Source organism: Bidens hawaiensis, unplaced genomic scaffold, assembly GCF_021521415.1.
Source record: "Bidens hawaiensis isolate Kalapana, Puna unplaced genomic scaffold, B.hawaiensis_p1.1 tig00006634_1, whole genome shotgun sequence".
In the NCBI taxonomy this organism is placed as follows: Eukaryota; Viridiplantae; Streptophyta; class Magnoliopsida; order Asterales; family Asteraceae; genus Bidens; species Bidens hawaiensis.
The window spans coordinates 947,483-973,139 of record NW_027491448.1 but is presented as its reverse complement, the minus strand read 5'-3'; the positions used below and the strand labels follow the sequence as shown (position 1 = coordinate 973,139).

The 25,657-nt window shown below is 36.1% G+C and overlaps 1 protein-coding gene and 2 pseudogenes across 1 annotated transcript; 2 read left to right on the top strand and 1 right to left on the bottom strand.

The window, feature by feature from the left end:
• The first annotated feature begins 14,546 nt into the window (after positions 1-14,546).
• On the top strand, positions 14,547-15,203 carry LOC143633210 (cannabidiolic acid synthase-like 2). The gene has a single exon (XM_077101557.1). The coding sequence runs from the start codon at positions 14,547-14,549 to the stop codon at positions 15,201-15,203; it is 657 nt and encodes a 218-aa protein (XP_076957672.1).
• On the top strand, positions 14,583-16,242 carry LOC143633221 (berberine bridge enzyme-like 22 pseudogene; annotated as a pseudogene).
• Positions 16,243-21,512: 5,270 nt separating this feature from the next.
• Positions 21,513-23,153, bottom strand: LOC143633219 (monolignol oxidoreductase AtBBE-like 15 pseudogene; annotated as a pseudogene).
• Between the last annotated feature and the right edge of the window lie 2,504 nt (positions 23,154-25,657).

Genomic DNA, 25,657 nt, shown 5'->3' with positions numbered 1-25,657 from the left:
CCCCAGTTCAAAAGCATTATCAGATCTAATGTATTTTACATTAGTGCCATATTGGTTGCTAACCATTTCAACAAAAAGCTGAAGTATGGGAAAGACATTGCTTTTAGTGGAAAGAAAATGTGTCCATGTGGTTTTGCTATAATCGTCCATGATGGTTAAAAAATATCTAAACCTATTATAGGTAGCTGTATGAGAAGACCCCCAAACATCAATTTGAATTAGCTAAAAAATTTTACTAGTTGATGTGATGCTAGTTGGAAATGACAATTTATGTTGTCGTGCCTTAGGAAAAATATCACAATGCTCGATAGACTTTAAAGAAGCATTAGAAATGAAAGGTAATTGTTTCAGTTTGTAAATTGGAAAATGACCTAGACGATTGTGCCAAATTTCATTATTTACAACAGAGTCACAAACTTTATTTGAAACAAAAGAAGGATCAACAAACTGCTTAGTAGCCTTAACAAGATAGAGACCATTCAGCATTTCACCAAGAACCAGAGGGCTATTTAGAAAAGGGGCCTGTAAAATACAAGTGTTTTTAGAGAAAAGGACAACACCATCAGTATCAGAACATAATCTTGAAATATAAAGAAGATTATTTCTAAAATGTGGTACTAAAAGTACTTTTGACAAAGAAATTTTATCAGTTAAAGGAGCAATCCCATACTAATGAATAGTGACACTTGTGCCATTAGAAAGAGTGATGAAAATTGGATTTCGGAGAAAAGAAACGCTTGAAAAGAGATTTTGTTCATGACACATATGATCATTAGCACCAGTGTCAATGATCCATTTGAAATAATATTTTGAAGCATTGCAAGACATTTTACCTAGGAAAGAATCTTGATTAATGGTGGTAGCATTGTTAGCAGCAAAAGTATTTGAAGGGGATTGAACTTTGTTCTGCTGCAACAAAACCATCAAGTCATGATATCGTTGCTGAGTGATACCTTGCTGATCAGATTGATTTTGATCCCTTTTTCCTTGTTTCTCAGCAAGATTAGCAAACTGCATTCCTTTAGTGAACTTGTAGTCTTTTGGGAAACCAATCAATTTATAGCATTTGTTTATTAAATGCCCATTCCTTTTACAATGGGTGCGCACCAAAGTTGCCTATTCTCCCCTGTTCCTCTACTAACAGGTCCTTCACTGCTTGCATTCATAGATGCAGAGGATGCAGTGAAATCAGGGGTGGTGTGGATTTCTCTTTGTTTCTCATCTTGCATGAGAATCCCATAAGCACGATTGATGGAGGGAAGGGGCTGCATCATTAGAATGTTGATTCTGATCATGTCATAACTAGGGTTTAGTCCAACAAGGAACTGGATCAGCCTTTGATCCTCATCTCATTTAGCAAAATCATGAGCAGCCCCACAAGTGCAAGAAGGAACGGTATTGATTGCAATCAGCTCGTCACAGTTCGAATTCATTTTAGCAAAGTAAGTAGCAATGGGTTTGGCACCAAGCACAAGGTCTATCTGAAACTCGACCTCGCGATCCGGCGGCATATTTGACAAATTATCTGGAAATATATCTGGGTAATCCCGAACAATGGGAACATTACTGACAGTAGCGACATCGGTTTTCACGTTTATAGCATACGCCAGATACGCTCTGCAACCTTGCTGCATAAGTTTTCCCGCCTTAAGCATGAATATAACATGTAGTGTCACACCACTCCGATCACTGAAGACAGTGATTTGGCTCCCATCCGGAGCCATTAGACGCACAAGTTTCTGACCGCAGATAATCTGAGCATCCACACTAGTAAGCCAATCCTCCCAAGCACCACATCGAAACAACCCAGCGGCATCAAATACAGCCGCACCAGAAATCTATACCCAGACAACTAAATAAGCAGCCCCGAATAACTCTAGACACAGAAACAGACTTTCCTACAGAGACCTCAACCTCAAACACATCATTTACATGCTCGGGTGATTTATTTAGTGCGGAACTAAAAGTGGCAGATACAAAACTCCTACTGGCACCAGAGTCAAACAAAACCGAAGCCTGTAACTCATCAAGTAAAAAGGTATCTGGAATGATATTACGCTAATACTTAGCTAAACAGTTACGCATACTGTAACACCGCGAAAATTTCCAACTTAAGTTTGTGCAAAAAATGTCATTTTTCAAAATTCAGGGACTTAAAATGAAAATTTGGAAAAGTTGCATCTTTACGCGACGCGAAGAAGATGGTTGTTAAGATACGCGCTACGCGAAGATGTTGGCACACAATTCAAGGTTTTGGCATCCACGCGCGACGCGAAGAATAAGGATCAGGCAACTTCGCGCAACGCGAAAACTCGTTAAGTAATTGGGGAGACGTGTCCAACCACGTGTCAACACGTGTGTAACGCCCGGAAATTTCGTTAATCGGGTTGATCGTTTATAAAAAATTGTTTAACTTTCGGGATTTCATCTTTCATGTTGAGGGGCCTTTTGGTACTTATTGAAAGTTCACTTACTTAGCTTTGGGAATAAGTTAGAACCTCTGCAAATGGAAGCACTAGAATTGTAAATCTACACAAACTATAACAATTTTGACCGCCTATACTTCCAGCCACGATCAGACATTAGCAGCCCTCCCCCATCTCGATTCTTTCACCTCTCCAAGAAATTACAAACTGGTTCTACTCAATTAGAGGTTAGTACTACATCAAGCAATGTCTTTTTCACCATTAAATCGTTTATTGAACCCTAGGGATGTCATAAACATGTTAGGGTTTGTGTTTTGATTATAACAGTTGTTGATAGATTCGTACTCGTTTATTGTTTGGTCAGTAACTCGATGAAAATTTATTCTTTTTGATCTATTCTTGTTTCCATGATGTTCTACTTTGAGTTTAATTTCCAGAAAGGTATAATTTGTAATTTCTGGACGAGAATTGAATGCTTTTTATGATTTTATAAAATTGTGTGTCAAAGCTGATGCGGGGTGACGGATTCTGGTCTGTCTTCCCGACATCATAACTCTTTTTTGAAAAGTCCAAATTGGTTGGTTCCACTTCTGGAACTTAATATTTTGAGTTAGAATTACAACCCAATTGGAATCTCTTAATTTGGTTTGGTAATGATTTTTAAACAAATAAAACAATTTTGTTGCGCATTGAAATAGCTGCATGTACCTTTCTGTCTTGAAGGAGTTTTTATGATTTTTGTGTGCAATAGAAAAATATAATAAAAATATTTTTATAAACCTAAGACATTTATTCAACTCTGGTAAGAATTTCATAATTTATTTATATGATTTTCCTATGTAATAAAACACATCTTTGCATGCTAAAATCTGCATGTTATACTCGTTATTAATCGATACGTTCGTTTTAGGCTTAACCAGTGGCTGTCCAATTGTGTTTTTGTCGGGGCTGTTTAAAGTGAGGTTTTGCTCCGTCATCTTCCTAGGTATGTCATATGCGTTATACTTTAGTATCGTGAGCATTGAAGCTCGTTTGGTTAGTCAATTGTCGATAGATTGAAAACTAAGATTTCGGTTGTCTAGTTTGTTGATTGTTGCGTTTAGCGCGTTGTTTGAGGGGATTAACAACCAATTCAGATTGTGTAGCCTCGGTATGTTATATGGGCTGTGAAAAACTTAATTTTTATGTTAATGGGGCTGAATTGGTTGTCGGTTGCTCAAACGGGTCGGTACAACGCAAATTCGCGTTTAATTGGTAGTTTATACGTTGTACAAGCGATTTGCCGACCCATTCAACTCGTGTAGTATCGTGTGGACTTGTTGACTGTAATTATACTTAATTTGGTCCACACGGGGCTGAGTTGGTTGCTAAGTGCATAAACAACTCGTTAACGCGCTTATTAGATACAATTAGCAACTTCCGGGGGGTAATTTGGGAATTCTTTGTCCCCGGAATTATCTAAGGGTAGTTTCGGTTAATACAAGGCCCTGGGGGCTGTTGTAATTGAAATTGGTGAGGTTGAAGCTTTAGGTAAATCAAACCATGTTAGAATACCTCGTAGGATAAACGAGGTGGTTCGGTCCCGTTTGTAATTATTGTGCGTAATCCGACAGGCGTTTGATTTGCGAAAGTACTTAGGGGTTCTCTAGCTTGTTGTTGATTGTGTGCCTCGTGTCAAGTGAGTTCATGATGCCCCCTTTTAACAATTTTTACTTTTTGAGCTGGCATACACACTCAATTACTATTTTACTTGATTTACTCGTTAAAACAATTTGAAGGACATTGTATAGCCTTGTTACTATTTGTGCATTTTTGAAACCAGGTGTGGATTGTATTCTATGCCTTAGGATATTTTAGACTCGTTTTGGTCATAAATTCCTTAAGGTTATATATATATATGTATATATATATATATATATCGTTTGTTTATGGTCTAGACTCGAGGATGTTATTAGGCTTGGTGTTAATTGAATACGAGTAGACCTATTTACTCTAGTTCAAATTTTGGACTGACTATTATATATTACCTTATAGCCTACGATTGTTGTTATCATTTAGTTCCGTGTGACTAAGAATTATGTGAGTAGGCTTATTGATGTGGGTGTGCATGGTGATTACGGCCTGGTCAAATATATTACTCGGGTTTTCAATCCCGTAGGGGAGAGGCCCGTGTGGCGTGATCAAAATTAAGGCGGGTCAAATATATTACTCGGGTTTTAAAATCCCGTGGTGGAGAGGCCCGTCGTATGTTAAACCGTGATCGGGTCAAATATATTACTAGGGTTATACCCGTGGTGGAGAGGCCCGTATCACGTGTTTGGATGTGTAATCCGTGAGTCAAATATATTACTCAGGGTATGACTCGTGGTGGAGAGGGTCGTGTCACGTGCTTATGTCTTAGCGCGTTTGGGTCAAATATATTACTCGAGTCTTGACTCATGGTGGAGAGGCCCGTGTACGTGTGTTCGACCATGAATGTATTATTTGGTGATATTTATTTATTTATTTAATTATTATTCCCCCTACTGTTTTAGATCTATACCCTTTGAAATAAAATTATGAATATTGTTTATGAAAACTTGAATTCACTCAGCTCTAGCTGACTTTGTGTATATGTTAGATTGATTTTCAGGTTGAGAAGTAAGGAACTACCGCTTGGACGTGCTCGAGACTACTCGGACGGTTAAAGGCATACCTAGTCGGAGATTTATAACGCAAACTTTTTTCTTTTCATTCATTACTTTAAACATTTAAATTTTGGTTTTGGGCACTCTTCCTGGTTTTTTTTGGGGATTTTGATATTTATTATTCCGCTGTTTATTACTCTGAGCTGATTTTAATAAGATAAAATTCTTTGATTTTAAATTTGTGAAATTTTGGATATGATGACCAACTGTAGGATTCCCGGGATTCGGGGTCTTACAAGAAGAAGCTGGATATGATGAACAATTTGTAAAATTTTGGATATGAAATACTCATATTAGGGAAAAGAATCTGGGTACCAATGGTTGGGGAGTTAAGAACTAAAATTCTTGAAGAAGCTCATAAGTCTAAATACATGATGCATCCGAGAAGTGACAAGATGTATCATAATTTAAAGAATGATTATTGGTGGATAGGCATGAAGAAAGACATTGCCATATATATTGCTAAGTGCTTAACATGTTCCAAGGTAAAAGCCGAACACCAAAAACGGTTAGGATTATTACAACTGCCTGAAATCCCAATTTGGAAATGCGATATGATAACCATGGATTTTATTATGAAGTTACCAAATACTTCATGACAAAACGACGCAATCTGGGTTATCGTAGATAGACTGATCAAGTCTGCTCATTTCATTCCGATGCAAGAATCCTTTAGTATGGATAAGCTAGCACAGTTGTATGTTGAAAATATTGTATATTTGCATGGGGTGTCACTATCCATCATTTTGGACAGAGATAGTCATTTCACTTCTAAGTTTTGGGCAAGTTTTCAAAAATCTATGGGAACGTGATTAAACTTAAGTACCGCGTATCACCCACAAACTGATGGTCAGAGTGAACGTACTATCCAAACTTTGAAGGATATGCTTCGTGCATGCGTAATTGATCTAGGAGAAATTTGGGATACTCATTTGCCGTTAATGGAATTTTCTTATAACAACAGTTATCATACGAGTATCCAAACGGCACCGTTCGAAGCTATACAGGCGAAAATGTAGAACACTCGTATGTTGGTTAGAAATTTGGGATAATCAGTTATCAGGTCCTGAAATTGTTCAAAGAACCACTGATCAAGTAATGCAAATACGAGAACGGTTAAAGGCGGCAAGTGATAGACTAAAAAGTTATGTTGACGTTCGCCGCAAACCGTTAGAGTTTCAAGTAGGAGATAAAGTACTACTCAAAGTATCACCTTGGAAAGGTGTAGTACGATTTGTTAAGAAAGGAAAATTGAGTCCACGATTCGTAGGACCATTCAAAATACTTGAAAGAATAGGACCTGTTGCATATCGATTAGAATTACCTGAAGAAATGAGAGGAATTCATGACGTGTTTCATGTATCGAATTTGCGCAAGTGTTTAGCTGATGAAACTCTTGCAATGGCGTTGAAAGATGTTGAGGTTAATGAAAAACTTAAGTTTGTGGAGCAACCAATTCAAATTGAAGATAGCAAGATTAAGTTCCTTAAATGCAAATGACTTAAGTTAGTAAAGGTCCGTTGGGATTCGAGACGTGGACCCGAATATACATGGGAACTTGAATCAGAAATGAAAAGAAAATACCTACATTTATTTCAATAAATCTCGAGGATGAGATTTTTCTAAATGTGGGGAGGATGTAACACCGTGAAAATTTCTAACTTAATTTTGTCCCAAAAATGTCATTTGTCAAAGTTCAGGGACTTAAAATGAAAATTTGGAAAAGTTACATCTTCGCGCGACGCGAAGAAGATGGTTGTTAAGATTCGCGCTACGCGAAGATGTTGGCACAGAATTCAAGGTTTTGGCATCTATGCGCGACGCGAAGAATAAGGATAAGGCAACTTCACGTGACGCGAAACCTCGTTAAGTAATCGGGGACACGTGTCTAACCACGTGTCAACAAGTGGCATCACGAGAGGCGCCACGTGTAAAATTGCAGATGAAGTCGGTTCGCGTGACACGAAGATGCTTTGCACGATGCGAAGATGCTCTGATTTCACCTATAAATAGGGGTGACGAGTTTGAAGCACTTCACACAAATTTCTACCTTCACTTTCACACACTTAAGCATAGAGAAGCATGCCCGATCATTGGGAAGTCCCGAGGTCCTGTTTCCTCGTAATTCGTGCAAGTAGAGGAGCCCTGACGCCCTGTGGTTCGGTTAAGCAAGTTTCTGCCAATCAAGCAATCACTCCGCCTTAGTATTAGCTTTCTCGAGTACTCACTAAGGTAGGGTTTAAGTTTAAGTTATTTCAATTATATTAAGAATAGCTTAGACTCAGTCAAGACTATGTCTTTAACCTTGAAATGATTTTCAAAGCATTCACGAAAGGTTTTCAATAAACATTACTTTAATAAAGGTAATGATATACAAAACTATATTTTGACGGGCATGTAGTAACTGGAAGGGGGATATCATTAGTAGACTCTTCTTGCCTAAGGTAAGTAATTCGTACAAATCCCAATCAACCGCGGGATCCGTTTACTTACCTGGAGAAGTTTGCCAACGTGATAGACTCTATTAGGCCAAAACATGCTATACAAAACGTCACACAAAATACGTATATGATTTTCAAACATTCACAAACCTAGTCAAGGTTAAACTAGACTTAAGGTCTGCAGTCTAATCAAGAACACCATCAAGGTGATCATTCAAACGTATTTGTTTATAGGTTAACATTCATTCGCAATCAAGAAAGTTTATAAAGAAATCACACCGACAGAACAGGTGAATACATTAAAATTTTACAAACAGTCAAACATATTTATACTCTGTAAGATAAACAGATTGTCTGTCTTATAGAGTCAGTCAAACGTTTACATGAGATTACGTGATCTCTAAAACGTTATAATACAAAGTAGAAAATAAAAACAACTCAGACCGAATACACATGTGTCTGGATCCAAACATAACTGTTAAGCCTATATAGTCAAAGGCTTTGTGGCCGCGGGTTAACGGTCATATATTGTTCTCCGGAATGGGCTACGTGGCTCGGGGACTTGTGTGCATGTAAGGCAATGTTACAAATATTGGGTATAGCAATATATCTGATGAGCTTGTCAAGAAAACTATCTTTGTATTATAATTGTTATTTAAATGCTTTTAGAGTCATAATGATTCACCAGTACATAGCTGACGTATTTTAACCCCACTTGTAGGTAATTAAGTTGGATGGTATATAGCAAGGATTAGATTCGTCAAGAAGATAGAAGTTCGCACAGCATGATGGCTCAATTTTGTTATAAAATCCTTGTAATATTAAAAACAATATTTTGTAAAACTTCAACTTGGGTATTTAATTCCCAAGTAAATTTTCAATGTAAATTAATATTATATTAAACCTTTAAAGTCTTCCACTAAAATTAACCCATAACTCTGATACATTTACAAAACAGATACCAACTACTGGTCACACTCCTAGGCCCAGAATTGGGGTGTGACACATACGTTCTCTAAAGAAGGAGGAATTTTAAAACGATAGGATATATCAGATGAATGAGGAAAAGAGTACCTGAAAAAATGTTCGTGTCATCTTTCGCTTCTTTCTTAGAAATTTTGAAAGCCCTCGCCTTAGCCTTTGGTTTATCTTCCACCTTCCTCCCCGAGGAAGTCCCCTACTCGAAACCCCCCGCCTTAATATCGGGACACCTAGATGCCAGGTGCCCAGACCCCCTACACAGGAAACGAGTCAGAGTCGGACACTCGTAGTGAGTGTGGCCAGTTTTTGCACAACGGAAACAGGGAACAATCCCAAGTCTACACTCCCCCTATGTGGTTTCCCACACTTCTTGCACCTATCCACCATCGTACCCCCCCTATGATCCGAAGTTTTAGTTCTCGCCCTCTTCCCAGTTGTAGTAAAGTTATTTCTCCCGAACCGTTTGCCATTGGAGTTAGAATTTGAGTTCCAAGTCTTCTTAGTCTTAGACGGTATTATCTTCTCTCTCTGATCATACAAAGTACCAGCCAGGGGAACCACCGAATGGAAAGAGCTTATGTCGGTGGTCACCACGCCCCTACGAATATCCACCGAAAGACCCTTCACATACTTTTTGATTCTTTTAGTCTCAGGAGTAACCAGATCGGGACATAAACGAGCCATTTGGTTGAACTTCGTAGTATACTCAAAGTGGGTCATATTAAACGCTTCCAGGGTCAAGAATTTCTGCTCAATCTTATTCAATTCATGCGGAGGACAAAACTGATCGAGAACCAACTGCTTCAACTCCTCCCAAGTCATCCTCCTAATAGACCGATACCCCATGGCCTGAGCCAAATTGTCCCATCAACACAACGCCTCAGAACGAAACAAGGCAGTAGCAAAAACAACCATATCCTCCCCCTTACATTTATCGATTTACAACACGGCTTCCATTTCCCTCACCCATTGATGTGCTGCCGACGCATCCTTTGTACCATTGAAAGTGGGAGGGTCACACTTTTTGAAATCCCCATACAAACAACCCCAAGCAGTGACACTAATCGCACGAACCTCCTCTTCATCCTCGCTCGGCACATTCACCTCAGCTTCATCCCGAGTCTTCTTAACCTTTTCTCCCTTATCCGAAATCTTACCAACAATCGTTTCTTCCATAACCTTAACAGCCTCAGCAACGATCTCGGGAACTGCGCTATGAAGAACCTGATAAATCTCATCCGAGATGGTAGCGCGCATGGAAGGATCAAATGTGGGGTTATCCCCCTCCGCGCGAATCGGGGTCTCTTCTTGCTCAGGAATCGGGTTCTCTCTCTCAGTATCGACACGTGGCCTACGACCATGACCACGACCACTGGGACGACCTCTCCTAGCTTTACGAGTAATGGCCATGTCTTATCCCTACAAAGACATAACTTTAACTCGATCAAGCACAAGTAGTATTTAGAACATGGAAAGTAAGGGTAAACTGCTAATGACGTTGATCAAGTGTGATTAGTTGTTTACTTTACCCACCCGTCCTAAGCACCCCTTGCCCTTAACCATATTAGCATCCCATCTAACACTTAAGCAATTATGCCCATAATGAAATCCTAATGCTTATAAAGACGATTAAACAAATAAAAATTACCTATTAGCGTGCAGCTACTCGCGATTGGCATTTCTAGTCCCCTCTATTACAGTTCGAGTCCAAGCATTCAAGAATGCTCAGATCCCTCGAACCTTGGCTCTGATGCCAACTTGTAAAAGCCAAATCCCGAGAGCCAAACAGTTGGTCATCATATCTAAGTTTCTCAAAAAATTAAAACCAAAACAAGTTCATTTTATTAAAACCCATTTAAAGTGACAAGCAGCAGAAAATAAATAAGTATCAAAATCCCAAAACCGGGAAAACGTGCCCAAAATCAAATGTAAAAATAAAGTTCGTTAATTTAAAATCTTCGACTAGAGATGCCTTCAACCGTCCGAGTAGTCTCCAGCACGTCCAAGCGATAACCTCTAATCCTTAACCTAAAAGTCAAACTAACATACACACAAAGCCAGCTTAAGCTGAGTGAGTTCACGTTTTTATAAACAATATTTATAAACCGGTTTAAAAATGTATAAATATATGTGGAGAAAATCATAGTTAAATAAATAAATAATTTTTCTTTGAATAATTATGCTAACACGGGCCTCCTCACCACGAGTCGTGACTCGAGTAATATATTTGACCCGGTAGCAGAAAACCAATATGTAATACGGGCCTCCCACCACGAGTAATACTCGAGTAATACGGGATTCTCCCGAGTAATATATTTGACCCGATTGCGGGTTTAGCAAGAGACGGGCCTCCTCACCACGAATCACGAGTCACAAAGTCAAGGATTCGAGTAATATATTTGATCCGTCTCGATCATGGATATGCAACACGGGCCTCCCCACCACGATTTTCTCCCGAGTAATATATTTGACCCGGTTACAATCCATTCAAGCACGCACATCAAAAGGCATACTCATATATAAGTTCATCAGCACACGCATCAATAGACATACGTACACATAACTTAATCACAATCAACTAAGAATATCAACACGTGTAGACTATAGGGAAATATGTATATGTCATTCCAAAATATCAAATAATACAAGTAAGTCTACACGTAATCACTTAAACAGTTTTAACGAGTAAAAACAAAGTGGGTGTGTATGCTAGCCCAAAACGTAAAAAGGTAAAAAGAGGCATCATGAACTCACCTGACACGAGTCACACAAATAGCAACAAGCTAGAGAACCTCTAAGTAAGTCCACAAATCAAAAGCCTGTCGGATTGCACATAAAGGTTACTAACTAAACCGTACCGACGCGCTTATCCTACGAGGCGCTCTAACATGATTTGATTGACCTAAAGCCCCACCCATACAAATTTCAATTACATCAGCCCCCGAGGCCTCGTATTTACCAAAACCACCCTTAGTTAAAACCAGGGACAAAGGATTTCCAAACTACACCCGAAAGTCGTTAATTGTGTCGAATACGCACGTTAACTGGTTGTTTAAGTAATTATCAACCAAATCAACCCCGTGTGGATAAAATTTAGTTTAATTAGATCCAACAAATCCACACTATACTTCACGGGTTGAATGGGTCGGCAATTCACTTGTACAACGCACAAACTACCAATTAAATGAGAATTTGCGTTGTACCGATCCGTTTGAGCAACCGACAACCAATTCAGCCCCGTTTACATAAAAAATAACTTTTTCACAGCCTATATATCCTATCGAGGCTACACAATCTGAATTGGTTGTTAATCCCCTCAAACAATGCGCGAAACGCAACAATTAACAATCTATACAACCGAAATCCTAGTTTTCAATCTATCGACAATTGACCAATCAAACTATCTTCATTGCTCAAGATATTAAACTATGATATATATGACATACCTAGAAAGGTGACGGAGCAAAAACTTCAAATGATTAAGCCCCAAAATAACCTCAATTGGACAGCCACTGGTTAAGCTTAAAACGAACGTTTTTCGATCAATAAGCGAGCAAATAAGATGAATTAAGGTGAAAAAGACCTTCATTGATATAATACCATCCTTGAATTAGAGTTTGGCATCTTAGAATGGCTGAAAAAAAAAAGAAAATTGATGGTGTGGTGGCTGTTCCTGTTGTGCCGATCGGACAGGAGGTAGGGGGAAGAGAGCTAGGGTTTAAAATACAATATTTTTACACTTTGGCCCTCCAACTTGCAAAATGTGATGTCTTGCTTCCAAAGTTAAATGACATGACTTTCAAGAATGACTAGGAGGTTCCTTAAGAATGTCAGATCGGTCTCGGTTAATATACAAACTCTACAAGGCTTGATTCCTTTTTAACAAAATTTACGGGTTTTACACAAATATGCCATCGTGTCATGATTAGATGTTCAAATATGTCGTGTACCAAATGTATGATGGTGTATTAATGTACGTTAACCACCCCTACATACATACATACATATATACACACACATAATTAACCGCTCCATTCAAGTTTGTGGCAAATTGTAAATTGATTCATTTATATGAATCGTTAACCAAAATCAGACATTGACTCCAAAATTCCGACCAAGTTCAGAAACAAAATCAAATCAAATTTAAAAATCGAACATATGGGTTTGTGAAATCGTGAACCAAATTAGAGAATGAGCTTGATAAACAACAATATGAAGAAGAACAATAATTTGTTCTGAACGTTTAATTGATTTTGGTTTGAACGTTTAACTGATTTTGTTTTTGAAGGTAATCGATTCTGTTTTAAACATTTTAATTGATTTGTTTTTAAATGTTCAAATTCAACACCTTAAATTTATATTGAACGTTTAATTGATGCAGTGACTACAATGAACACTTAGGCTTAAAAATTTGTTCAAGTTCAACATCCAATTAAGTTTCAACGGTGCGAAACACTCAAATTTTATTCAGCTCCCATTATTCGACACCCAAAACAAAATACAATTGTTTTATTTAATTGAAAAAAAATTGATTGATTGGGGTTTGAGGTTTTATTTGCAGGTAACGAATATTTTTATGGTTAGATAACTCAATTAGTTTGATATCGACCTGCAAATTAGTTTAATATGGATCGACGGTTGAATTATATTGATATGGATGGACGCTCGATGAATCAATTGATGAATTGGATCATAGAATTAAATTTAGGTTATTTACAAGTATGTCACCGCGTGAATCTAGTGTACGATAACTGATTATTGTACAATAACACACCCCTATATATATATATACCCTTATATAAACAAAATATGAAATAGTTAGATTTTTAGTTTCAAAAATTTTATATTATTTTTGGACAGAAATGATATTCGATAAATCAGAAATCAGATATAAACCTTTTCTACTTTTTATGTTACGGGAACGAAGCAAATAATAAAGAATAATAAATTTGAATAACGTATATTCATATAGGTGTTGCTAACGGTACCATTTGATTTTTTTTTATTTAAACTAAGATTTGCCAATGACCCTAGTCAAAGTGATTGAAGAAAGAAAACCAAAAACTTCATTTTAAAGAAAGAAAGGTATTTTGAGTTCAACTCTGGTTTCTTCTTGAGAGTGGAATAAAGATGATCCCATGAGTTAGTTGATCGTTAGTGATTAAATAAAAATCATTTAAATAAGATTTTGAAAAAAAAAAAAGCTGACTTGCGCGTGGAACACGTGTTATGTTTTATGTTCAACTAAAAAAGGAATATGCTAACATGTGCTGCTGGCGGCGGATGATAATAATTATAATAATACTACGTAACTTACATGATTAAAATATATTTTATTCAACTATTCAAGATCAAGCTATAAACATTAATACAAGACTTGCAGATGCAACGTGCATATTGAAGATCCGAATTATTAACGATGACTCAAACTATATTATAATTTCTACTAATTAATCTTTTATAAAAATGATAAACTAAACTAATTTACAGTTTTTAGAATATGTCAAGTTTTACAAAAAAAATTGGTTAAACAAGAAGTAAAACTAAAAAATTTAAATAGAATACATTAAAATAGTTTGAAAAATGTAATATATAAATTTCTTTCGATAAACTTTAAAATCACATATAATTAATCATTTTAATCAGTAAAACTCTTATATTTTACCCTTTGTCTTTAAAAACTCAATTAAAAACAATACTACAGCTGTAATATCTTATTTTATCTTCACAACACTGACCAAACATTTTTTAACTTAAGACTTCTCACGTAATAACAAAACTATGTTTTAATACTTCACCTACCACACTTATTATTTTAATATATCAATATTCAATGATTTAAGACCGCAAAGGCATGAAACTAAGCAAAGTCATGTTTAAGGAAAATTATTTTAAACGTTTTATAAGTTTTATGAAGCTTGTAAGTTGTCTTAAGTTGACTTCACCTTATTAATCATCAAAGTTTCTGTATATATGAGGCTGGAGGATTATTCAACTAATATGAAGAAAACATGGAGCAGCTACATATTATTACTCAAACCCTACTACATCTTTTACTAGTTCTTACTTTGATCTCCACATCAATTTCAGATCCACTGGCAGATAATTTTCTTCAATGCCTCTCTCAAGATCCAAATGTCACAACCTCCGATTTCGTATTCACCGAAAACAGCACAGAATACTCATCTGTTCTTCAGTCAACCATCATAAACCTTAGATTTTCCACATCTACAACTCCAAAACCACTAGCTATAGTCACACCCTTAACATATTCCCATGCACAAACTACGATACTTTGTTCAAAAAGTTTCAATATTCAAATCCGAATTCGAAGTGGCGGACATGATTATGCAGGCTTGTCATATACTTCATATGATCAGTCCTCTTTTGTTGTTCTTGACCTTAGAGAATTGCGGTCAATAACAATCGACTCGGATCAGAACTCTGCGTGGGTCGAAACTGGTGCAACCATTGGTGAATTTTATTATTGGGTGTCCCAAGCAAGTCAAAATCTTGGATTTCCAGCAGGGATCTGCACAACTGTTGGTGTCGGTGTTCAAATAAGTGGAGGCGGATTTGGGACTATGATAAGAAAGTATGGTCTAGCAGCTGATAATGTCATCGATGCTAGGATCGTTGATGCGAATGGGAGACTTCTTGATCGATAATCGATGGGGGAAGATTTGTTTTGGGCGATTAGAGGCGGTGGGGGTGGAAGTTTTGGTGTTGTGGTTGCTTGGAAAGTGAATCTTGTATATGTTCCTGATAAAGTTACAGTTTTTAGTCTTTCCAAGACTATAGAACAAAGTGGTTCTAGTCTTTTTAACAGGTGGCAGTACATTGGACACAACTTAAGTGAAGATTTATTCATAAGAGCTATAATACTACCTACTTTTAATGAGGCAGGAAACAGAACACTTCAAGTAATATTCAATTCGATGTTTTTAGGAAATGTCGATAAGCTCATTGAAACTGTAACAGATAGCTTTCCCGAGTTGGGATTACAGGAAAGCGACTGCAGTGAAATGAGTTGGATCGAATCGGTACTCTTTTTTGATAACTATCCAAAAGGGCAAAGCATTGATGTCCTTAGAGACAGGACACCCCAGCCCAAAAGTTACTTTAATGCTAAATCTGACTTTGTGAAAGAACCGATACCCGAAGAGGAACTAGAAGAGATATGGAAATGGTGTTTGGAGGGAGAGAACCCGATTCTTATAATGGAACCACATGGTGGGAAGATGGACGAGATTGAAGAGACGAGAATTCCTTACCCTCATCGAAAAGGGTATTTGTATAACATACAATATTTCGAGAAATGGGATGATGGGAGCGTTGAAGCGTTAGAAAAGCGTATTAGTTGGATGAGAAAGATGCACGAAAATATGACACCATATGTGTCAAAGAATCCCAGAGCAGCTTATGTGAACTACAGGGATTTGGATTTAGGCGTAAATGATAATGCAGATAATACAAGTTACTTAAACGCGATGACGTGGGGAAACAAGTATTTCGGTGACAACTTTGAGAGGTTGGCACTGGTGAAAGGTGTTGTTGATCCAGATAATTTCTTCTTCTTTGAGCAGAGTATCCCGCCTTTGATTACGAGTGAAGAGAACAGTTACGCTGGTTCATACCAAAGCCTGTGACGTTACGTACCGCTAGATCATGTTTCTTATAAGTAATCGTTACTTGTTTCTAATGTGATGAATAAATCAGATATTCTTAAGATGGTTGATAAATTATTGTCTTGAATAAAGTTGTTTGATCATGAGTTCCACTGCTTTGCATAAATAAATGATTTGGTTGTCCACTATGCTTATTTAAAACATCCTTAAGCTATTGACCAATAAGTAACACTTATGATTTTGGAGGAACAAATGTAGCCGTTTTAATCATTTTATTTTAGCCTTCAGTATATTTAAATTTCTCGGTTCACAGCCCACTTCAGTTTTATTTTGATTATAAACATGTTCTTCCCATTTGACTTCCATCCATTTGTTTCCTTATATTGTGTTGGATTGTTGGAACCCTTGGTGAAAATGGTTTTTGTGGTCGTGAGGATTCAAGGTGAAACCCTTAAAGAGAATGGAGATCGATGTTCTTTGATTAATAATTTCCGGTGTTACATACAAAACAATCTGCCTATTTAAGATAACATTTTTCTATATTTTTTCTATACTGGTTATTATCTTCCAGCTTCTTCGTCCTTCATTTTTTTATCCTTCAGGCCTCAGCTTGTGCTGGAGGACACACCCTGGCTCAAAGGAACAATACCCAGAAGATGTCTTTCCCTTCTTTCACTCCTCCATGTTGACCTACTCTGCTTTCTCTATTCTTATCTTCATTACTCATTTGGGCTTCCTTCCTTGGGCCTTTGCTGGGCCTTTTCTAGTCTTGCCTATTATTTACTTATTGGTGGACTACCTTGGAAGCCCGGCAACGAGGTAGGCTCTTCAAGTCTCCCAGTCCATTGTGCTTGTTATTTATGACGAGTATAATGGACTTATATCAGTTCTCCGCTTCACTTATAATTCAGCCCCCACGGCGCTTTCGTTATCCTCCGGAAGTGTCCCTTTATCTTGTTTTCTCCGTTGGCCCGATTTTCGTGGTATCTTAAACGGCTAAACACTTCCCTATATATCTTCTTAAAGACACTTGCCCATCTTCGAGCATTCTTCACAAGGTTAGTGTTGATAACCTTTGTTGATCTTGTCATCACCTCAATGGTTGCTAAAGTAAGAAAGCTATTGTTGGGCTCATTTACAGGATAGCCTCATCATATTAGTTCCATGTATTCAGCTCTAACAAATAACAACGTGCTTTGTGCAATATTCAGTTATTTTTCAAATAATCATCATTTGCAATATTCTATATCATATATATTCCCCCTTATATTTGGCTGGTATTAGACTTAATTCTTCGGTAAATGTAACTTATAAATAAAGATTTGTAGATAATGCAATGAAGACAGCTTATGATATCCTAATTAGTAAATCTCTCATTTAGGTTTTCCTAAAACGGTGTTAGAACATCTCGAGTACTTTTTTCTCTCATCAGTCCTGCATCAGATGTAGATCGAAGAGCCTTTAACTATCATGAAAGCATTTAATTATCATGATAGCATACTGCATTGGAGTAAATACGTGTCCCCATTCTTATGATGCGTATCGTGGAGTGATAATTTGTGGCGTGCGTTGAGGATCTCTCTATTAAATCCGACAAGCTCAATATAATCGTTGAAGAACTATGCGGAGTCGGTTGAGAACTCGTCTTTAAGTGTGCTTTAGAAAGAAATTGTGGGTGTGATCATATATGTCACTTGGTGGACAATTTGGAAGCTTTAAGATGATACAGTTTTCTTGAAAAGATGTATGAAGCACGAAGTGTAGTTTGATGATGTTACTTATCTTTCTTTGAGATTCGAGTAGGAAGAGTAAGTATAAAGTTAATTGGTTAGATTGGTTGAAGAACCCTCTTTATTCATGTAATTTCCTTTCTTGTTTTTGTTTGACTAGTTTCTTGTTAGTCGGTGCTTTATATAATATATGTCGTTCAAGAAACAAAAAAATAAGGCCACCCAGACCCTTTTGGAGGTCTAATATGAAACGAGAATTCGAAGCATTTTTCGAATTTTATTTTGCAAAACAAAACAATTAACCACGAATATGTTTGTCTTTTCAAATAACTTAAAAGTCATTTTTATTATTTAGTATGTTTTTTTGTCTAACTTTGGTCTAATTTTCATCACTTAGTATGTTTTGTTTTGTCTAACTCTGGTTTAATTTTCATAATTTAGTATGTTTTTAGTCTAACTAGAGGTCTTATCCAAGTGAGTGAGTGAGTGTGTGTGTGGGGGGGGGGGGTGGGGGGGGGGGGGGGGCTAAAGTCATATCTTGATTTTACCCCCACTAGAGACGGCCCTGGATGTAACACCCGTCAAAATTTCGTTTCAAAATATCAATTTTTAAAATTTGAAGGGCGGAAGTGTAAATGCTCAACAAAGGAGGTTGGTTTGAAAATAAGATATCATAAAATAAATATTTCGGTTAATATTAAACGATTGTTTTGAAGGAGTATAAATGTTAGATGTCACGAATAATTAACCGAGCGATTAAATTTTATCGTTATCTAAATATTTTAGATGAATAAATATTTATAAATATATATCATGAAGTGTAACTAAAAGGAAATATATATTTTTGCTAGATAGTACACATATAAGGCAATAAAATAGTGGTGAAAAGAATATGACACATGTCGAGATTTAGTGTCACCATATGTAGTATTCCGACACCTCGTGTACTATAAGTGCTTAGTCACGAGACACATGATAGTCTTAAAGATAGGATTGGAAATCTTAAAGATAGGATTAATGTAACAAAACGACACATGTTGAATTCTAGTGCCACCTCATATTTAGTTAACTTACTCATGAAGAATTATTAGCACTATAAATAGAGAACTTGAGTGCTCATTTGATTCATCCAAAACTTGAATCTCTTTTCACTCTCAAATAAACCCGAGTCTCTTACCAAGCATTTGTTTTGCTTACAAGTAGTCCGACCTCGTGTCTAGAATAACGTGATTGTTTTGGTCGAGCTTAAGAAGTTATAATCATCTACTTGTATTTAGCCGTTAAGTTCCGAAACGATAGACAAAAGTAGAGTTGAACCAAGACTTTAACTATATCGATAAGGTGAGTACATTTGACTTTTTTTGATGTGAGTACATCAAACTCTATTTTTATAAACCTTTTTAAATATCAGCTATATTTTCAAAAGAAAAAAATGTTTAATCAACTTGATTGCATATATAGCATCCAGTCTATAAAAGATTTTAAGAAAAATATTTGTCTAAACTATTTTCAAATAATGAATAAGTGATTCATTTCAAAGAGCCTACGAAAGGCTCATGTGTAAATCTTGAAAGTGTTTAGATACAACATAGTAACGTAAACTCATACTAAAATATACATGTGTCAGGATCTTTACATACATGATAAGCAGTGGGTACACTGCAGCCATGCGCTCGCTTGAGTCGTGTATATGTTTAAGTTGTTAACGATCTAGGAAACATTTGTTGTCCTATTGAGTGATAAAAGTTCTTGATAATTGTAGTCTAAACAAAAGTTGAAAATTGTTCGTAAAGGTGTTTACCATTTGTAAACAAATGGGTATGCGTATCTAACTTTAAAGAGTTGAAAAAATTTGCAAAGGATTTTACTAAATCCTTAAAATGTTTTGACACATGGAAAAAAACAAACATTTAGACAAAACACACATACTCTCGTTTGAGACACATATACATTTAAGTGGTTAACTATCACAGGAAACGGCTGTTGCCCTACTGGATTGTTAAAAGGTACTGTCTGTTAGCGAATTATAAAATATAAATCCTAACAATATGATTCGTTAAAAATATTAAGTTTAAAAGATGAAAGTAACAAATAAAAGAATCATGCTTCAACTGACCTAGGACTATAGGAGTGTAAATTGTAAACTAGTATTAAACCCCCCATTGCGGCGGGGACGTAAAACCGTGCCAGGTAGCACCCATGCCTCATCACTGCCAATGACAACCAACATCGAAAAAACTTGTATAAGAAGACGTAAAAAGAAGAAAAATAAAATTGAACGAAAAATATACGTAAAAACTTCGTGTAAAACAAAGAAAACTGTAACTAGGTCAATCTAGGACCCGTGCGTTGCAACAGGGTAGTTAAACAGGAAAAAAATAGTTGTAAAAGGATTGAACCACACGCAATTTGCGACGTGTTAATCGCAAAATTTATACCAAAACGTAATAAGAAAAATTTGAAAAAGATAAAAAGTATAAGGGACAAAGTTAAAAGAGTAAAAAATGTTAGGGTTAAATTGTAAAAATATTGAAGTTAAAAGTGAATAAATGAAAGATAAAAAGAAAAATGGGTAGAAAAGAAATATGCATCCAAACATGATATACAAAAAAGAAAGCTTGATGTATAACTAGTGATGCGCACTAAGGTTGCAAATTGTATATATACTAGTGTAATCAAACTCTCGTGTTGCTGCGGGCGTAAAGTTTTCGGTTTTGATTACTCGCTACATCAAACGAAATAGAGAACCCAACAAACATAGCCGTAGTATAAGAAAAAAAGTGTCGAAACATATTCGTTTCATTGCTTTTTTATTATGTAACTTCTAAATTCACAATACCAAACCCGCTTGTGCGGTGGATACTGAACAAATGATAAAACCCATAACATATAACGTGGTTGGAAAATTGTTCGATAATTATATAAGTTACTAAAAAAGTATAAAGAAGATGTAAACAATGAAAAAAAAACAAAGAAAATCAAAAGTAATCCAAAAATGAAGAACTTGTCGACTGTGGAGAAAGAAGTGAGTGTAAACCTATGGTACAAATTATATTTCATAATATACAACTATACATGCATAGCATACTTTACAATTGTATATATATAAATTGGCAGGTTGACGGATTCGATTTGGCAAGTTAAATCTGATGAACCCAATCATGACCTGTATGTTTACCTATAATTAAAGGCATCACCGCTAACATGGGCACAATGTTAATCATGTAAACTCAAGCATGACCTAGCTAATTCACCATTTATACTTACAATTCAAACAGATTGGCAAGTCAAAATGGGTTGGTTTGTTGTAGCTAAGTTATAATAAAATTGCAAACAAGTTGAAAGGCTATGAACGGAATGTATTAAAGTTGCAAACGGGCTGACAACCATACCACGCATTGTAAATTCTATGACTTTAAATGTTATCGTTTCTCTTGAACAAGAATGCGTTATAATTAATAGCAATATAACTTATCAAACAAATACTTTTGCAACAATAATCAAGAAAAAACCGTCTTATTAGTGTTTGATTAACATCTCATTCCCTTTAGGATCGAGTTTATTAGCACAAGCAACTATAAACACAACTAATATTTCCATATAGTTAGGAAACTGTCACTGTTCCAAAGTTAACCATTCCCTTTGCTTATAACTAGAGGTGGAATGCTCTGCTCAAAATGGAAGAAATTTTGTGGATCAACCTTCCCCTTCACTATTGCCAACCTCCTGAAATTGCCCCTAAAGTACTTGTTTCCCCACTGCATAGCTTTCAAGTAATTTGTGTTATTTGCATTATCATTTGAACCCAAATCCAAATCCCTATAATTCACATAAGCTCCCCTTGGATTATTTGACACATATGGTGTCATATTCTCATAAATCCTTTTCATTGCTTCCATCTTCCCACTTCTCAAAATACTGTATGTTATACAAATACCCTTTTCGGTGAGGGTAAGGAATGCGTGTTTCTTCGATATCATTCATCTTTCCACCATGCGGTTCCATTATAAGGATAGGCTTTTCTCCCTCCACACACCATTTCCACACCTCTTTCAATGATTCTTCGGGTATCGGATCTTTCACGTAGTCTGATTTACCATTGAAGTAGCTTTTCGGCTCAGGTTTCCTATCTTTAAGAACATTAACACTCTCTCCTCTTGGAAAGTTTGCAAAGTAGAGTACCGATTCAATCCAACTCATTTCGCTACAATCTTTTTCTTGTAAACCTAATTCAGGGAAGCTATTAGATACGGTTTTCATGAGTTGATCAACTGGTCCAAGAAACATCGAATTGAATCTGAATTCGATTGTTCTTTTGCCATTCTCAACTGAAATAGGTTGTATTATAACTCTAACGAACAAATCTTGACTTAAACTATGCCCTACTTGCTGCCACTTGTTAAAAACATTTGAACCACCTTGTTCTAAATTCTTGAAAAGAGTAAAAACTGTAACTTTTTCAGGAACATAGACTAGATTCACTTTCCATGCTACTACAACACCAAAACTTCCACCTCCACCTCCTCTAATTGCCCAAAATAAATCTTCTCCCATTGATTTCCTATCAAGAAGCCGCCCATGAACATCGATGATTTTAGCGTCAACGATATTATCAGCGGCTAGACCATACTTTCTAACCAGAGAACCGAACCCTCCCCCGCTTATGTGCCCACCGATCCCTACAGTTGGGCCGAACCCAGCAGGGAATCCAAGATTATTACTTTCTCTAGACACCCAATAATACAATTCACCATTAGTTGCACCAGATTCAACCCATGCAGTGTTCTTACCAGACTCGATTGTTACGGACCGCAATTCCTTAAGGTCAAGAACAACAAAAGGAGACTGATCATGTGAAGTGTAGGAAACACCAGCATAATCATGCCCGCCACTTCGAATTCGGATTCGAAATTTGAAACTTTTTGAACAAAGTACTGCGGATTGTACGTGGGAATATGTCAAGGGTGTGATTATGGCTAAAGGTTTCGGAGTATTGGAGGTGGAATATCTTAGGTTTATGGTGTTTGATTGAAGAACAGATGAATACTTTGTGTGTTGTTTGGTGAATACAAATTCTGATTTTGTGGCATTTGAATTCTTAGTAAGACACTGAAGATATTTATCATCAAGTGTTTGCGAAAATGCTGAAGAAAGCAAAACCATAAGAACCCCTAGAAGATATGGTAGAAGTTTAGTGTTTAACTCCATATTATTCGTTTGTTTCTTCTATAAACCAAAGGGGTATATATATACACATAATACGCATCATGATCCTCATCCATATGAACAGATGCATGAACTGTACATGTTTTGGTGTGACACAAAACTCACAGATGTCACATAAGCAAGTATTGATGACGAAGGAATTACAGGTGGTTGCAATTGAGCTCATATTACAGCTTCTTGGTCAAATTCTACGTCTTAAGAAAACGGCTCTACCTATTTCTTGAAGTATATCATTAATTGTATGATACAAAAATGGTTGCCAAATTCGAAAACATACGTGTGCATTCTTTATATTCATCTAAATCCCCGGTTAATAGTTCAAACATGTTTGAATACTTAACAACATAACCGAAATTCTTAATTAGACCTGAAAACCTGTAAAGATGAAGTAGCTGACGGAAATTGACTTTTAACTCATCTGCAACATCAGTATTGATCAAATGTTGCTGCTTATGTATATATACACATGCATGCATGTTTATTGAATGAAGTGAGTGAAAAACTCAAGCTTTTCCCTTATAAGTTCAAAGTTTTATGGCTTCCAAAATAAAACAATAGCAATCTGATATTTACATATGATCCGAGAGATTCAAGAATTGGTCTTGTTTTGTTTATTTGTCTATAAAAAGTATAAAAAAAAAGAACATTCAATAATCAGGAAATAGGTCTTTCTTTTTTAGGTTTTCTTACTAAAGTAAGAAAGTAGATAATTTCCAAAAGTTATATTTTTGGAAACAAGTATAGGATATTTAATAATCTAATATAAACATTTTCTTCGGATATAGGATACGGTTAGAAAATTAAATGAATAATGAGAACATATATTACGATATTAATTATTGTAAAAGTCGAACCTTTTTTTATTTATGAAAAAATACAAATAATTATCCTTACCTTGTTTTCCTATGTTATTTGGAATGGATTTTAATTAATTAGCCGATTAATGATTACTATGTTGGTGATTTTAATATCATCCAACTAATTTAGTTCATTCCATTTGATTAATAACAAAGTAAATCTGAACAAAAAATTGTCACAAGTTAGTAGGTGCCTCATCATGGGGCTCAAGGGGTTTGTGCTCCTTTAGCAGGCGATCCAAGGGACGGACCCCTGTGCGGGGTTGGGGGTTATCCCTATCCCATAGTGTGCAAAATATCCGATCATCATGTTAAAAGTCTTTGGAAATTGCTAGTAACGTGGTTGGTTGCTTGGCATTGATCAGTAGTAATTAAGCATTAATAGTGTGCAAAATATCCGATCACCATGTCAAACTCGAATCTTCTCCATTTTAGAAACTATGATCATTAGCATGTGTCGCATATAATTACGATCAACATTAATTTCATCAACAGTAACTTGTGAATTGTGATGTTAGCAACAACTTAGATCGGGAGTATCAAAGAGAACTTAATTGGATGATCAGTAGTTAACTGAGTTAATTAGGATCGACTCAAGTTATAAGTAAGGCTCTCAAACCTGACATTATTTTGTTGTCTACAATGAGTAGAAAGGTTGGAGATGGACGTAACACGACTTTCTAGCAGGATTACTAGCTAGTTAGGAGATTTTCTTTTTAGTGATGGATTTTCCTGTCTTTTCATATTGGAAAAATGAGAGAAATTGCTCGATCGTTTAGTAATAAAGGGTGGGGTGGAAGTCTCCCAGTTTAATGATTTATGTGGAATTATTCAAACATGTTACTTTAATCAAGTCCGGTGATCATTTCCTGAAAGATGTGGAAGTTTGGTTGTAGTTTGAAGTAGTCTTTTAAACTTGAGGGGCTAATATTATCAAATTAGTACTTTAATTGGTTCTTTATGTAATTATATATGAACGATGCATTGCATAGGGATGTAAATTGTCATGTGACCTTCAATTCTTCAAATGTGCTTCTTGGGATGGACGGAAAACTTAACCATTGCAATCTTGCATGGATTGCTATTTTGTGTAAGATTAATATTTATATTTATATTAATCTAATAAACGACCCTTACAATTATTTATTTAATTATAATATCATAATGATGAAACTTAAATTATTCTATAACAATCATACAATGGACATAATTACCCTTACTATCACGTATACATAATTTATATTATAATATGTTATCCATCTTCATATCAAGTAATTGATAAGCATGCCGCAAGATTATCTTGTAAAAATTTAGATAAAGTAGATCAAGTGTAGGGGATCGTTGGACCCGACCCGCCTACCCGAGAAACACGGTAGCGATGGCCGGATTTGGTGGTGTAGGATCGGTGGATGTCCCCAACCTACGACGGAAATTAATGTCGGGACGCAACTGATTGCACGGTAGCTCACAAGACACTAACAATAATTTAGTGACAATAACTAATTATTTAATTTAAATGAACAAAGTACATGACAATCGGTCAAACAAAACATTATCCCAAATAATCCAAATTTAAAATAATAACACGATAATTTATTAAGTTCTTGATATCCTAAATGTATCATCTACTTGCTTGCCTTCACCTGTCTCATGTATGAAAATAAATTAAGCAACACAAGAT